Below are 15,829 nucleotides of genomic sequence, written 5' to 3'. Positions count from 1 at the left end.
TCAGCTGCAGCTGAAGTCCTGCCGCCATGGAAACAGGGAGACTACGTGGCTGAAGCCGGCTACACCAGTATGACCAGTATGACCAGCATGACCAGTGTCAGCAGCGCTGCCCAGGTGCATATGGAGAAACACTGGGAGCAGCAGGTCACCGCCACCAGAGAGGTGAGGACGGAGTAGCTAGAACATGATGAAAACATGATGAGAACATGATGAAAACATGATGAGAACATGATGAGAACATGATGAGAACATGATGGGAACATGATGAGAACATGATGAGAACATGATGAGAACATGATGGAACATGATGAGAACATGATGGGAACATGATGAGAACGTGTAACTTGATCAGTGTGTGATGTGCTGTAGAGTGACTGAACTACCAGTGAAATGTGTCTCAGCTCTGTGGTGTGATCATGTGATCACGTGTTCCTATGTTCATGTGATCATGTGTTTTTGTCGATGTGGACGCGTCAGGATGAGCATGTTTCCGTGGACGATAAGAGCGTGGCGGTGGCTACTGTGGTTGCAGCCGTGGATCAGGCTCGTAGCCGGGGGCCGTCTGAGGCCGCAGTGTCTGGAGAGCAGGTAGACGCCCCTCTCCACCCCCACCCCCCACGTCTGCTCCCATCACCCTCCACCTGCCACCTCAGACGTCACTTCATCTTTTTTCCCTCTTTCTTCCTCGTTCACTGGAGTGTTTGTCACTTCATCAGAGCACATTCCTGCTCCCCAGAGGATCAACCTTTTCACCCCCCCCCCAAGACTAAATCATTACATATTTAGATGTCATCAGATCATATTCTGAGGTACAGAGATTGTCCAGACCTGGAAATCGACAGTTTCTACAGAAAAGCACAGAGTTGTTGTTTCAGGTTTCTTTAACTTCCTTTTACACTCCAGCCTGAACTCCTGAGTAATAAGTTATTAAAATTGATAGGTGGATTAAATGAGACGTACAACTGTGTTTCATTGGGGTAATAATGGTGGCAGTATGTGTAAGTCAGTGGTAGCATATAGAAACTAAATTAAAAGGGGCCGAGAATTGAACCCTGTGGGACGCCACGTGGTGTGAGACGATCAAACAGGTGGAAACACAGAAATGAATTTTTTTTTTTAAATATGACAGATCTCCATCATGGTTTCATCGTCTGAGCTTCACTCAGGTTTTACTTTGATGGTTTTCTGTTAATTCAACTAAAATTTGCACCAAATTTTGACGTAAACTTTTAGCGGGTTTTAGCAGCAGTTAGCATCTGAGCTATTTGTTGACCAACAACCACAGTGACTGAAAATCTCGTGTTTGTTATTTATATTTAGTTTGTTGCTTTACAGTTCTATCATGAGACTGTAGATCAGACAAACTCAGTGTGAATATGAAAGTGTTGTTGAAAGGTGTGTTTCTTGAACGTCTCTTGACCTTTTCTGTATCTGCTGTTTTTAATGAATTCACAAGGTTCAGTCAATCTTCTCTCCGCGTCACTCTTAATGAGAATAAAGTGCATGTTTCACTCTAATGTTGCATGAAGCATGATGTCATCGATTCAGAATATTCTTCTTCTCTTGTATCTTTAATGTATGAATATTTATTCTTTGATCTTTGGGGCTTCTGGTCGAGTTTCCTCCTCCTGTCACGTTGCCATGGATGTGCTGAGATCTATGTGCTGCTTGTTGTGTCTCCAGGCTGAGGGAGGGAAAAGAGCCGGGGCGGTGGCCACAGTGGTGGCCGCCGTCGACCTGGCTCGCGTCCGCCAGCCCGTGCATGCAGAGGGCGGTGGAGCTGAAGAGGAGGAGGCTGTGGAGGTGGCGATAAGGCAGCAGGCGGCAGAGAAACAAACTGTCGCAGCTACAACAGCGGCTGCCGTCGCCGTGACCTCAGAGCAGCACAGAGTCCAGGTCTCCCAGGTCGGGGGAGTTTCCTCAGTCCATATCAGCCATGATGTGATTTCTGATAATAATAATCTCAGAGTCTGAGCTTTCTTAACCGCTCCATGAAACTCTGTTGGTTCTCCAGATTCAGAGAACAACAGAAATCTCCTCCTACGTGGACTCTGGTGTCTCCGCGTCCTCAGTCCCACATTTCACAGTCTCTAAAGTTTCTGTCCCTAAACATGAAGCGAGCCACGAGGTAAGGAGAGGAACCGCAGGCCCGCCGTCGTCATCCACAAACCTCCATGTTCATCTTTAACACACACACATCTTAACATGCAGTCTCCACTGTGCTGTGATGTGGTGTGATTCACTCTGACATGCTGCTCACAGTGTCACCATCCTAAAATATATTTCATCAGCTTTTCTCTCTGAAGCAGAAACAATCTAAAAATCTAAAAATCATTTCCCTGTTTCATCCACGAATTTCTACTTTTATCAACTTTACATTCAGTTGTTTTTGGGTTGAAGTTTCAGTAAATCAAACCTCCAGGAGTCCTGAGAGACGACAGGCAGGTTCTTAAACTCTGCTAAATCTATTGTTGTTAGGTTGATTTAAGTTGTAATTATTTATTGTAAATTAAACTCAGTTAACATTTGTGATATGTTCAGATAAATGAAGCTTGTCGAGACGAATAAATCAGTGAAAAGTTAAACTCTCAGTAACCTTTGTAGAGTGGGCGTCATATTTTGTGTTAGGACTTATGGCCCAGCAACATTAACTCCCACTCTCCTCGGCTCTCACTAACCCCTCCCCCGTTGGTCGTGGACAGTCTGTTAACACTGTTCTCATTGGCTCGGTCAGGTGTCCATCGCCGGCTCTGCCATCGCCACTCTGCACAAAGAGCTGTCCTCCCCCGCCGCCCGCAGAAAGGTCATCAAACCCGTCAAGTCTCCCAGTCCATCTCGCAGGGCGGCGGTGGAGGTGCGGGTGACGCCGGAGCCCCTCCCCCCACCATTCAAAGACGTCAGATATCAGAGTCAGGTTGAGTTACAGCAGGGTGGGGCTTACGCAGTGAGTGAAGAGGAGTTTGAGGACTGGGAGCCTCAGGTTGGTCCGACACCCCCCCCGCACACACTTCACCTCCCCCAATTTAACCCCCCGTGTGGACTGTCACCTGCGTTCCCCCTCTTCACCGCAGCCAATCACACGCTGCCCTTCACCTGCCTCATGAAGAACCCTGTTCTTCCTCTTCCTGTCTTCACCTGTTGACCCCTCCATTCTCTCCTCAGGGTTTTATCTGTTCTAACTGGCTTCTCCCTCCATCCTCACAGACTGTCACATGATGTTTCACGTGTGTCATGGTGTTTGACTCCTGCTGTTGTTTCTCCTCAGGAGGCGGCTGCTGTGCCCACGAGAGCCCAGGAGCCGGTGGTCCCTCCCACTCTGATCGCTGTAAGTACTTCCTGTTTCCTTCCTTCAAAATAGAAACAATGTAAAAGTCTTTTTGGTGACGGCAGCGTCGGTCGGTCCATCACTTTGATCCAGACTGAACTGTTCAACAGCTGCTGGATGGACTTCCAGTCGTGTTCCCCAGAGGATGAATCTGACTCGTCTGTTCATCCTCTGACTTTTCCTCCTGCGCCACCAGAGTTTGATGTTTTTGGGTTTTAGTAAAATATCTCCACAGCTACTGGATGGATCGTTATGAAATGTGGTTCAACAGCAGTTTGTGTTAACAAAGGGTTTTTTTCTATTTCACTAAAACATTAAACTAATAATATAATTATAAATCATAATGAAAACTAGAAAATTCCAGGGAAATTTTGAGTGCCACGGGGGCTACTGCCGGGATGAGCACATGATTTATTTCCAGTGTTCAAAAGTCACCCTGATCATATTCTGGTTTTGAGAAATGTCTTGATATAAAAGACTCTGATATAAAACAATGTCTCATCCCTCCATCATGTATTATGTGGGAAATATCTCATATTCTGTGTTGTTTTTTTTAATAAAACAAGAGGCAACATGTCTTCAAACTGGCATTTAAAGGGTTAAAATCCTGAAAACTAATAAACATTTGGTAGGTTTGAGCAGAACTGAAGTGGTTTCAGAGATGTATGCAAAAAAAAGCAGAAAAAAATATTGATATATGATGATTTTATAGCATTTTCTTTGTGTGTCCTTTTTTGGACGCGAGGAACCCCAGAGGGTACAAAATGTGTTACCAGTGTATAATAGACCTGTAACAGTAACTGACATTAGATTTTAAAAATATGTCAAAAAAGACACTTTCTTGCAGAAATCCATACCTTCAGCTGTAACACAGCCAAAATGATCAGCTAATCAAAAAAGAAAAGTGAAGAAAATGTCCAAAAAAGGACAGAGGGACCCCTGAGGGTTAATAAATCCCATGAACCGCTATTTAAATTACCACTATTATGTTTTTTTCGGTGCTAAATTTAACATTACTGGGGAGGAGAGCAACGTGACTAGAAGTGACAGCGAGAGAGGGCTAGTAGCTTCTCCTCTCCTCTGTCTCAGCGGAGACCGTCACAACTTCATTCACTCATTTAACAAAACAAAAAGAAAAGCAACAAAGGAAGCAGTAAATGGACTTACATATTTAAGACCTAACTAAATGTAATTTAAGACCTAACATGCGGCTAATGTAAAGCTAGCGGAGCTTGGAGAGTTGGTTATCTGGTTGCTAGGCGCACGCACGCACGCACACAGGTCAGGAGCTGCCGTTGCCATGGCAATGTGAAAATCTGCCCAGAATTTGGCTTCTACATGGCTTCAAACAATTGCAAATTATGAGAAAACCGTTACTTCTTTTCAAAAACCGAAAACACCGTGACAGACACTGAAGCCAGAAGTTTCTTATAGTCTCTATTTTATTCAGATATTCCTTAAAATGAGTGAGTAAGCTCAGTGCGAAGACAGAGTGAGATTCTTTTGAAAGAAAAACGATTACATTAGGTGTCAATGAAGAAGAATAATAATAAGCCCAAAGGAATATTAATAGATGCCTCGGAGCTGAGCACCCGTGGCACTAATTACTGTAAAATCCTGCTGAAGCATCGATGACTCAGGATTAATAATCTGATGAAATAAATTTTTACTTTTGAGACTTTAAGTACATTTTACTGGTAATACTTCTGTACTTTTACTAAAGTCAAAGATCTGAGTAGTTGTTCCACCTCTGTTAGTTTTTGTCTTGTCCCATATTTTTACTCCTGATGTAGGAAACATGTTCTTCAGTCACGAGTTTGATGAAACCGACAGCTTTAGTCTGAAGGTGTCACTGTTTCCTGTTCAGGGCCTGAAGAACGTGACGGTGACGGAGGGCGAGTCCATGACCCTGGAGTGTCAGATCAGCGGCCACCCAGCTCCCGTCATCATGTGGTTCAGAGAGGACTACAAGATCGAGAGCTCCATTGATTTCCAGATCAGCTACGAGAACGGATTTGCCAGGCTGGTGATCCGCGAGGCGTTCGCTGAAGACAGCGGACGCTTCACCTGCACCGCCACCAGCGAGGCGGGAACCGTCAGCACCTCCTGCTACCTGCTCGTCAAAGGTAATGGTGGTAGGATAAGGAACACAGGCCTGTTGAGTAGTAACCCATGTAAATACAAGTCTCTCTTACCTCACTTTAACTCGTGACTTACTGACTAGTTTTGTCTTCTGACAAAATGTTAATTTGTTTTAGGCTTATTTTCTTATTATAATACAATTTTAACTTGATTTTTGGAGTAAATTGATGGATGTCTGGAAGTTAGTAAATCAAACTTAAAACTGTCGGTGTGACTTGAAAAATATAAGTTTTATAATTCACCCTCTGTTGTAGTGTCAGAAGAAATTGAGAGCAGAGAGGAGACGACTGTCACTAAAATTGGAATCACACAAGAGAAAACGTGAGTCAAAGTCTTTTTTTAAACAGTCCTAATCAGCTGTTGTACTATTTCATGTAAGTTTCCACAGTTGTAGTGTTTGACGGAGCTGTTGGTTTCCTTCAGTGTTGCTGTAGAGACAAAGGAACAGATGGTGACAGAGGTGACTACAGGAGAGTCCGCTGCTCCCTTCTTCATCAAGAAACCCACTGTTCAGAAGCTGGTGGAGGGAGGAAGCGTCGTCTTCGAATGCCAGGTCGGAGGAAACCCAAAACCTCACATCATCTGGAAGAAGAGCGGTGTGCCGCTCACTACTGGATACAGGTACAAATCTCCCCAAAAGTGGTTAGCTAACTTAGCTAGCTAGACAGTGTTAGCCAGCAAGGTTGTTAGCTTCACGCATTGTACATTTATAAATAAAAATATTTCCTTCTCATTTATTTGTCCTTCAGTATTTAAACATTTTCATGTATTTTAACAGGTCGTGAACTTTGTTGATTAACATGATCTATTAAGTCGATTTAATGGACTCCTCATCTCGTGTTAGCTTATATTCACAGTAATAAGTGTTTATTGTAACTTAATTAATTTGACAGCATGTTAGCTAACACAACTTTAGTTTTTAAAATATCAGAGTGGCTGTACAGGATAAAGCAGTTACTATTAATTGGTGGGAGACAAATCAAATCTTCCCTATGTAGAAAAAGTTGAACAAGAAAGCAAAGTTCAGGTTGAGATATACAGCTTCTCTCTTTGATGTTTGCTGATCTCTTTGTTTACAGATCACAACTTTAACTATTGTTTTGTGTTTTGCCATCAGATACAAAGTCGCCTACAAGAAGGAGACTGGAGAATGCAAACTGGAGATCTCCATGACGTTTGCTGATGATGCTGGAGAATACTCCATCTTCGTCAAGAATCCTCATGGGGAAGCCTCGGCCTCCGCTGGCCTGCTGGAGGAAGGTACTGGCATCCTTTTGTTTCTCCATCCAGTGATTTTTATCCCATCTGAACGCCTGACTTCAAAAGGCATCTTCTGTCTTGGCTCACAGTGTTTGTGCATCTATTTTTACAGAGGAATACGAAGCTTATATGAAGCAACATGACGTGACGTATAAAACTGAAGTAACGACGACAGTGGTCCAGGAGCCCTCTGTGGTTGTGAGCCAATACGAGCTGGAACAGAAGAGGGTGACGACCCCCATGAGCTTTGTCTCAGAAACGGTACATTCTTTGTAAAGATCTGTAGTTCTGTGATAAACAAGATTATGAAGAAGTCTCAGTAATCCCAGTTCATATTTTTTATTAAACATTAAAAACTTTTTTTGCAGGAATTCCTCATTTCAGCCTTTGAGGAGAGGATCATTCAGGAGATTGAGCTCCGTATCATGAGGATTACCTACAGAGAGCTGGTGACAGAGGATGGAGAGCTGATGGTGACTGCAGCAGAAGAGGAGGCAGTGCAGCCGGCCTTTGACACACCCGTCAAAAACTACCGCATTATGGACGGAATGGGCGTTACTTTCCACTGCAAGATGGGTGGAAATCCACTGCCTAAGGTATTTAGTGGAAAATGTTGTAGGAAAATATCTCAATGTAAAAATCTAGTATAAAATTAGCAAACCAAAGTTTTTCAAATGTCATAGTTTTGTTTGTGGCCTTTGTTGCTCCTGCTTTTAGTTAGTATTTGCCTGGTTGAACGACTGTGAAATGATATTTTAAAACCTCTCTAGTGCTTCATACTGAGAAGTTATGTTGGTGAGTAAAATGATTTTCTGTCTTCTGCCAGATTGTTTGGTACAAAGACGGCCAGCGCATCAGAGCTGGTGGCCGTTACCAGATGGAGGTTCTTCAGGATGGACGAGCCAGCCTTCGTGTACCTGTGGTGCTGCCAGAGGATGAGGGCGTGTACACCGCCTTCGCCAGTAACATGAAAGGAAATGCTGTCAGCTCTGGGAAGCTGTACGTGGAGCCGTCCGGAGCTGTAACACCTCAGAGATACACACCACAGCCGGCAATGCAGAGAATCAGGTAAGCATCAAAGTTTTCCAAAGTGGTTATTGTTTGACATTTTTGTATTAGCAATGAATCACATTTTAAACTGAAAACACCCTAAAGCTTTACCTGTAGCACATCACCTTTATACTGACGACTCTGCGCCTTTCTCAGGTCCACATCTCCTCGTTCTCTGAGCCGCTCACCTGGTCGTTCTTCCAGCCGTTCTCCTGGACGTTCTCCTGCCCGTAGGCTCGAAGAGACAGATGAGGCTCAGCTGGAAAGACTCTACAAACCTGTGTTTGTCATGAAGCCTTCCTCAATAAAATGCTCCGAGGGGCAAACTGCCAGATTTGACTTGAAGGTTGTCGGCAGACCCATGCCCGACACATACTGGTTCCACAATGGTAAGAGTAACAAGGTTCAACATATTCCAGAAATGCTCTTTATCTGTTGCTTCTGCCGCTTGTTAAACCATTTATTCTTTGCCCAGGACAACAAGTGGTCAATGACTACACCCACAAGATAGTGATTAAAGAGGACGGTATTCAGTCCCTGATCATTGTCCCGGCTATGCCGCAAGACTCTGGAGAATGGACAGTCGTGGCTCAGAACAGAGCTGGACGAACCTCTATTTCTGTAAATCTTACTGTTGACGGTAAGTCTGCATCACAGATTTATTAGACTGACCCAGATGACTTTTTAAGCTTTAGCTGTTACTAAATCCTGTCTTGTTCTTTATCATATTTCACCATCCACAGCTCGGGAGAGCGTAGCACGCCCTCAGTTCACTGACAAGCTGAGGAACATCACTGTGAAGCAGGGAACTCTGGTTGAACTGGCTGTTAAAGCCATTGGAAACCCCCTGCCTGATATTGTCTGGCTGAAGAACAGTGACATTATCACACCACAGAAGCACCCACACATCAAGTATGTATCCTAAATTTTAGCTATGAATTATTTTCTGAAACAGCTATGTAAAACTGCACAGTAGTGAATTAAATGTTCCAGTTAATATATTTGAATGGTTACGTATTTCAGGATCGATGGTACTAAAGGAGAGGCCAAATTCCAGATTCCCTCAGCAGCTGGCTCAGACAGTGCCTGGTACACAGCTACAGCCATTAACAAGGCTGGTAGAGACACGACTCGCTGCAGAGTCAACGTTGAGGTGGACTTTACTGCCCCTCAAGCTGAGAGGAAGCTCATTATTCCCAAAGGAACCTACAAGGCTAAAGAGATTGCAGCTCCGGAGCTGGAGCCCCTTCACATGCGATACGGTCAAGAGCAGTGGGAGGAGGGCGACCTTTACGACAAAGAGAAGCAGCAGAAACCGCTGTTCAAGAAGAAGCTGACCTCTGTTCGCATGAAGCGTTTCGGTCCAGCTCATTTTGAGTGCAGACTGACCCCTATTGGTGACCCCACCATGGTGGTGGAGTGGCTGCATGATGGCAAACCCCTGGCAGCTGCTAACAGGTTGCGCATGGTCAATGAATTTGGCTACTGCAGCCTTGACTATGAAGTTGCTTACGCTAGAGACAGTGGCGTTATCACCTGCAGAGCCTCAAACAAGTTTGGAGTCGACCAGACCTCGGCCACCCTGATCGTCAAGGATGAGAAGGGTCTTGTTGAGGAATCACAGCTTCCTGAAGGCAGGAAGGGAGCACACAGAATTGATGAGATTGAGCGCATGGCTCATGAGGGAGGACCTGCAGGAGTCAGTACTGACGATGAATCTGAAAAGACCAAACCTGATATTGTCCTGCTTCCTGAGCCAGCCAGAGTGCTGGAGGGCGACATTGCACGATTCCGCTGCAGAGTGACCGGTTATCCAGCACCCAAGGTTAACTGGTACCTTAACGGACAACTTATCCGCAAAAGCAAGAGATACAGACTTCGTTATGACGGTATTTACTACTTAGAGATTGTCGACATCAAGTCCTATGATGCAGGAGAGGTCAGGGTGGTTGCAGACAATCCCTTGGGCACAACTGAGCACACTGTGAAGCTGGAGATCCAACAGAAAGAGGACTTCAGATCTGTCCTGCGTCGTGCTCCGGAAGCGAAGGCCGCAGAGGCTGCACATGAGACTGGCAGAGTTGGATTTGATGTTGTGAAGGTCGACCGATCTGCCGAGGCCGCACAGGACAGGGAAGTTGTTACGCTTCGTAAGACACAAAGAATTGTTCGCGAGAAAACCTCAGAGGAGTCTGCTGAGCTGAAGAGCAAGTTCAAGCGTAGGACAGAGGAAGGTTTCTATGAGTCCATCTCTGCTGTGGAGTTCAAGTCTCGCAAGAGGGATGACTCTTATGAAGATCTACTGAAGAAGACTAAGGAGGAGCTGCTTCATCGCATGAAAGAGAAAGAAGAGGCTGAGAGGAAGAGGTTGGAGGAACAGGGCAAAGTCACCATCCCCACAATCAAACCAGAGAGAGTCCAGCTCTCCCCCAGCATGGAAGCACCCAGGATCCTGGAACGCATCGCTAGCAAGACCGTTGCTCCAATGGATGAAGTCCGTTTCCGACTCAGAGTCGTGGGCAGACCAGAACCTGAGTGCCAGTGGTTCAAGAATGGCATTCAGTTGGAAAAGTCAGACCGTATCTACTGGTACTGGCCTGAGGACCATGTGTGTGAACTGGTGATCAGAGATGTCACAGTAGAGGATTCTGCCAGCATCATGGTTAAAGCCATCAATGTTGCTGGAGAGGCCTCGAGCCACGCCTTCCTGCTTGTGCAAGGTACAGTAACTTTATACCAGATTTCTCCAGTGACATTCTCATTGTCTTTGTCATGATTCATTTTGAAATCTCACGTCATATTTTCTCATTGCAGCCAAGGCGACAGTTAGCTTTACCCAGAACCTGGAGGATGCCAGTGCCAGTGAGAAGGACACAATGGTGACCTTTGAATGTGAAACGAATGAACCTTTTGTCAAAGTCAAGTGGCTCAAGAACAACACGGAGGTCTTTTCCGGAGACAAATACAGAATGCACTCAGACAGAAAGGTCCACTTCCTGTCTGTGTTGGTTATTGAAATGCGGGATGACGCCGAATACACTTGTGCGGTCATAGATGACGAGAGCATCAGGACAAGCGCAAGGCTTCACGTAGAAGGTAATTTTTACACCCAGTATCTTCACATCTGCTGTTATTTGGTCTTTTTTGGGTGAATTGGTGGATAACGGCTCTTGATATTGTTCTGTATCCAGGCGCTGCCCTGGACCTCATCAAACACTTGGAGAACATTGAGGTACCAGAGACCTACGCTGGAGAGTTTGAGGTTGAGCTGTCTCGTGAGGACGCTGAAGGCAGCTGGTTCTTTGGAGACAAGGCGCTCTCTCCCAGCAGTAAATATATCATGTCCTCCCGCCGAGGAAGACACACCCTATCTGTCAAAGATGTCAGGAAAGAGGACCAGGGGAAATACACCTTTGTATGTGGAGACCTGAAGACCAGTGCCTCACTGAAGATGAAATGTAAGCATCTTTACTGAGTTACCATAGTTGTGGGCCTCAGAAACATGAAGGTAGCTGTTGCATATTGTGGTAACTGTAGTGTGATGTGATCATAATGAGGTTTCTCCACCTTTAGTGCGCCCGGTCACCCTGATGCACCCCCTGACCGACCTCACGGTCTGTGAGGGTGACATTGCTCAGCTGGAGGTGAGGTTCTCCCAGGAGAACGTTGAGGGAACCTGGATGAAGAACGGCCAGGCCATCTCCGCCTCGGACCGCATCCACATTGTAATCGACAAACTGGTTCACAAGCTGCTGTTGGAGAATGTCAGCAGAGAAGATGCTGCTTCCTACTCTTTCGTGGTTCCCGCCCAAGACATTTCCACCTCAGGCAAACTCAATGTTCAAAGTAAGAGTCAGAATCAGTGTCAGATCTAAGTGACACCCAACTCTAACCATCACCACAACACCTCGAACATCTCTGATGATCATTTTATTGTATTTCCTTACAGCTATTGACATTGTGGTGCCACTGAAGGACGTGTCCTCCATCGAGGGCACCAAAGCTGTTCTGGAGGCCAAGATCTCCGCTCAGGACATCAGCTCGGTCAAATGGTACCACAACGACAAACTGCTGTTGCCCAGTGACCGAATCCAGATGGTGGCAAAGGGAGCCAAGCAGCGTCTGGTCTTCACCCGGACCCACGCCTCCGACGGAGGACACTACAAACTGGTGGTCGGCAAGGTCGACACCAGCTGCAACCTGACTGTCGAAGGTAAGACCAATTTTATTTTCCCATCATCCTGTTTTTAGCTTCGTCTTCCAGTTTCATGTTCTCACCGTGCTGCTGTTGTTACAGAGGTGCACATTGTGAAGCATATGGAGGACAGAGTGTGCTCCGAGTCCCAGAACGTCACCTTTAATGTGGAAGTTTCTCACCCTGGTATCGACCCGGTCTGGACCTTCAGGAACCAGCAGCTCAAACCTGGACCCAAACACAAGATGGAGTCTAAGGACAAGGCCCACTCCCTGACTGTCATTGACACCATGAAGGATGAGGAGGGCCAGTACATGTTCCATGCTGGTGAAAAGACATCCAGCGCCACGCTCACCGTCTCCGGTACGTCTGAACTCTTTAACAGCTTATTTAGGTGTCTGCCCAACAACGTTCAAATGAACTAATTTACACAATCCTTGATTCTCAAGAACCACTGGAACAAGACAGCTGGGAAACATTTCCATTCATTTCCATGTCTTGATTTGCATCAATATGGGCTAGTGAGATAATGTTTACAGATACTGTCCTGTCCTAACCAAGCACGGTAACATGAACAAAGGGGGTTGGACCTAAGTGCCAGAAGCAGAGCGATGGAGTTCAATGATTTATTAAACAAGTGGAACAAAGGATTATGGGATAGTTAGGGAGGCGGGGTCAAAACCAGAGAAGCACAGACAGCATTTTAAAATCTGATTAACAGGCAATAGATCAAAACACAGGTAAAGCTGGCAGGAACAGGAAACCAAGACGTGAAGCACACAGTCCACAACATAACGTTCTGGAAACTTAAAGGGGAAATGCTCTGTTGCCTGAGAATCATAAAACTAAGTGTGTCCTTGTGCTGCCACCAGGTGGAGCCATCACACGGCCCCTGCAGGACGTGACGGTGGCAGAGTCTCAGACAGCCGAGCTTGAGTGTCAAGTTGCCAACGCCGACGCCGAGGGGAAGTGGCTTAAGGAAGGTCGGCCCGTGGACTTCAATGAGAACGTGATCAGCGAGGTTAAGGGAGCCGTCAGGCGCCTCATCATTGTCATCACCAGACCGCAGGACGTCGGAGAGTACACCTACCAGGTGGCCAACTCCAAAACCACCGCCAACCTCAGAGTGGAGGGTAAGTGCCGGCTTCTTGCTACTTCACATTATATATCATATGTTGTCTAAATGTATTGTTGTGTACACACTGAGTTCTTTGTTCCTGTCTTGTAGCGGTGAAGATCAAGAAAACTCTCAGAAACCAGACTGTGACGGAAACCCAGGAGGCGGTGTTCACGCTGGAGCTCACCCACCCTGACGTGAAAGGATCCCAGTGGATCAAGAACGGAGTGGAGCTGCAGAACAGCGACAAGTACGAGATCACCTCCGAGGGCATGGTCCACACCCTGAAGGTGAAGGACTGCAACACACAGGACGAGTCAGTTTATTCCTTCAAGCTGGGAAAACTGTCCGCCAATGCCAGACTCAACGTAGAGAGTGAGTATCACTGATGTACTAGAATTTATTTATTTAAAAACTTCTCTGCAGGTTAATTTTTTTATATTTTTACCTATTTTATATGCGTACATTTTTGTCTTTGATTATCAGCTTTTAAACTGTCCTTACCCCAAGCATGGCGTCTTTTTTTCACCACAAACTCAGTTGCAAGTCTGACTCATCATCAATATACAAATTTCTAATCATAATCACTTTAAATATTATTATAGAACAGTGAAGGTTGTAAAAAATAGATGTAATGAATAAAATTATAATGAATTATAATAATAATAATAATAATAATATGTGGATAATAATAAATGATTACATGCAAAGTGATTTTGTAACAACTAATTTTTATTGAAATCTTTCCCAAAAATGTAAATTTTCTACAGATAATGTATAAAGTCCCACATCAACACCTTTAACTGATTTCCTCAGCTTGCTCTACATGGTAAATAAAGTATACGTTACTATAGATAAAACATGATCACAGGGGAGTGGCCTATAATCTATAATCAAACAGTATAATGAGACAATCAGACGTCATCATCTTGGAACAAATTACTGTTTTACATTTTAATATTTTAACTTTTGATAACTTTGATCTGCGACTCGTTTCTGCAGCGATCAAGATTGTGAAGAAGATAAAGGACGTGACATCACTGTTGGACAGCACCGCCTCCTTTGAGATGAGCCTGTCACATGACAATATCCCCGTCAAGTGGATGTTTAAAGGTGTGGAGCTGAAGTCGAGCGAAAAGTGTAAAATTCTGTCGGAGAGGAAAGCTCACAAGCTGATCCTGCAAAACGTCGACAGCAGCAACGCGGGAGAGTACACGGCTGTGGTGGGACACCTGCAGTGCAGCGCCACGCTCACTGTGGAGGGTACGTCACACTCTGATACAAATTATTGTATATCTACATAATGGAATGGTTACAATGAAACAGTAAATGAAAAGAATAAATGGATCTTTAAATTTGGTATGATTATAGATTTAGTAAAATGTTTAAAATTCCAATTTTTGTTCTTAAATCACAAAAATAAATAAATCATGATGTTATGAAATAACATAATTTGTCCTTTTTTAATGTTGTTTTTGTAACTTTTTCAGTAAAAAGTTTTTATAGTTACATTTTTAAAATGATACTTTTAGTATTTGTAGTCTGTATGTATTTTATGTTTATATGTCATAACAGATTTTTCAGTTCATAGGTGTTTAGGCATTTTGTGTATTATTTAAAAAGTAAGAGAGTAGAATTGCGATAAAATATAATTTTATTTGTAATTTGTATTTGTTAGATATTTTCCAATTTGCACAAACGACAATTTTGTGAAAAGTTGTTATTTCTAACTAAATATTTTGTCTTTGAATTCTTTCTTTGTCCCTTGCAGCTCTGCGAGTCACCAAACCCATGAAGAGCGTGGAGATCCCAGAGACTCAGGTGGCCACGTTTGAGTGTGAAGTCTCTCACTTCAACGTGCCGTCCACCTGGCTGAAGGACGGCGTGGAGATTGAAATGAGCGAGAGGTTCAGGATTGTGGTTCAAGGAAAACTCCACCAGCTGAAGATCATGAACACCAGCAGGGACGACTCTGCAGAGTACACCTTCATCTGCGGGAACGACAAAGTCTCCGCGACGCTAACCGTTAACCGTAAGACCACATTCATCAAACCCCAAAATAATGTCTAAAAAGAGGATTAACAAAGTGGAATTTGTAATCATATACAATTTGAAATATTGTCTCAGTCGTTTCACTGCCCTGTACTTTCCTGCAGCCATCCTGATCACCTCCATGCTGAAGGACCTGAACGCTCAGGAGAGAGACACCATCACCTTTGAGGTGACCGTCAACTACGAGGGCATCACCTACAAGTGGCTGAAGAACGGCGTGGAGGTGAAGTCGTCTGACAGATGTCAGGTCCGCAGCCGGCAGCTCACGCACTCGCTCACCATCCGAAACGTTCACTTCGGAGACGGAGGAGAGTATCAGTTCGTGGCCGGCTCTGCCGCCACCACCGCCAACCTGTTCGTCGAAGGTAATGTCAAACATGCTCTCAAGCAATGCATGCTGGGAAGTCTGTTAGCAAACAAATTCATTCGCTTTGTGCATTTGACGTGTATTTTCTCTCAATGTTTTTTTTGTTGTTTCCAGCTCGTCTGATTGAATTCACCAAGAAAATCAAAGACATAAAGATCACAGAGAAGAAGAAGGCCATTTTTGAATGTGAGGTTTCTGAGCCAAATATCCAAGTGATGTGGATGAAGGACGGCCAGGAGCTGGACATGTCCGAGGAACGGTACGTCAGTCTTCACACCTGTCTCTAACAACTGCTGCTGTTTTGTCAACATCAGCTGAGAG

General features: G+C 44.7%; 1 protein-coding gene across 1 annotated transcript in view; it reads left to right on the top strand.

Annotated features, from left to right (window-relative positions):
• LOC111230426 (titin-like) overlaps window positions 1-15,829 on the top strand; it is a 203,286-nt gene that overhangs the window by 17,251 nt on the left and 170,206 nt on the right. Inside the window, 27 exon segments of the mRNA XM_022757167.1 lie at window positions 478-588; window positions 1,684-1,905; window positions 2,015-2,128; window positions 2,735-2,980; window positions 3,269-3,325; window positions 5,193-5,451; window positions 5,722-5,788; window positions 5,891-6,088; window positions 6,585-6,727; window positions 6,840-6,988; window positions 7,096-7,323; window positions 7,554-7,795; window positions 7,934-8,166; window positions 8,253-8,417; window positions 8,521-8,689; window positions 8,801-10,497; window positions 10,592-10,873; window positions 10,969-11,235; window positions 11,351-11,623; window positions 11,727-11,990; window positions 12,075-12,335; window positions 12,845-13,105; window positions 13,201-13,464; window positions 14,092-14,352; window positions 14,861-15,121; window positions 15,246-15,506; window positions 15,623-15,767. Of these exon segments, the coding sequence (XP_022612888.1) occupies window positions 478-588; window positions 1,684-1,905; window positions 2,015-2,128; window positions 2,735-2,980; window positions 3,269-3,325; window positions 5,193-5,451; window positions 5,722-5,788; window positions 5,891-6,088; window positions 6,585-6,727; window positions 6,840-6,988; window positions 7,096-7,323; window positions 7,554-7,795; window positions 7,934-8,166; window positions 8,253-8,417; window positions 8,521-8,689; window positions 8,801-10,497; window positions 10,592-10,873; window positions 10,969-11,235; window positions 11,351-11,623; window positions 11,727-11,990; window positions 12,075-12,335; window positions 12,845-13,105; window positions 13,201-13,464; window positions 14,092-14,352; window positions 14,861-15,121; window positions 15,246-15,506; window positions 15,623-15,767 (7,100 nt within the window).

This window comes from Seriola dumerili, unplaced genomic scaffold (genome assembly GCF_002260705.1).
Source record: "Seriola dumerili isolate Sdu_G_001 unplaced genomic scaffold, Sdu_1.0 BDQW01000266.1, whole genome shotgun sequence".
Lineage (NCBI taxonomy): Eukaryota > Metazoa > Chordata > Actinopteri > Carangiformes > Carangidae > Seriola > Seriola dumerili.
This window is presented reverse-complemented; position numbering and strand designations above follow the sequence as displayed.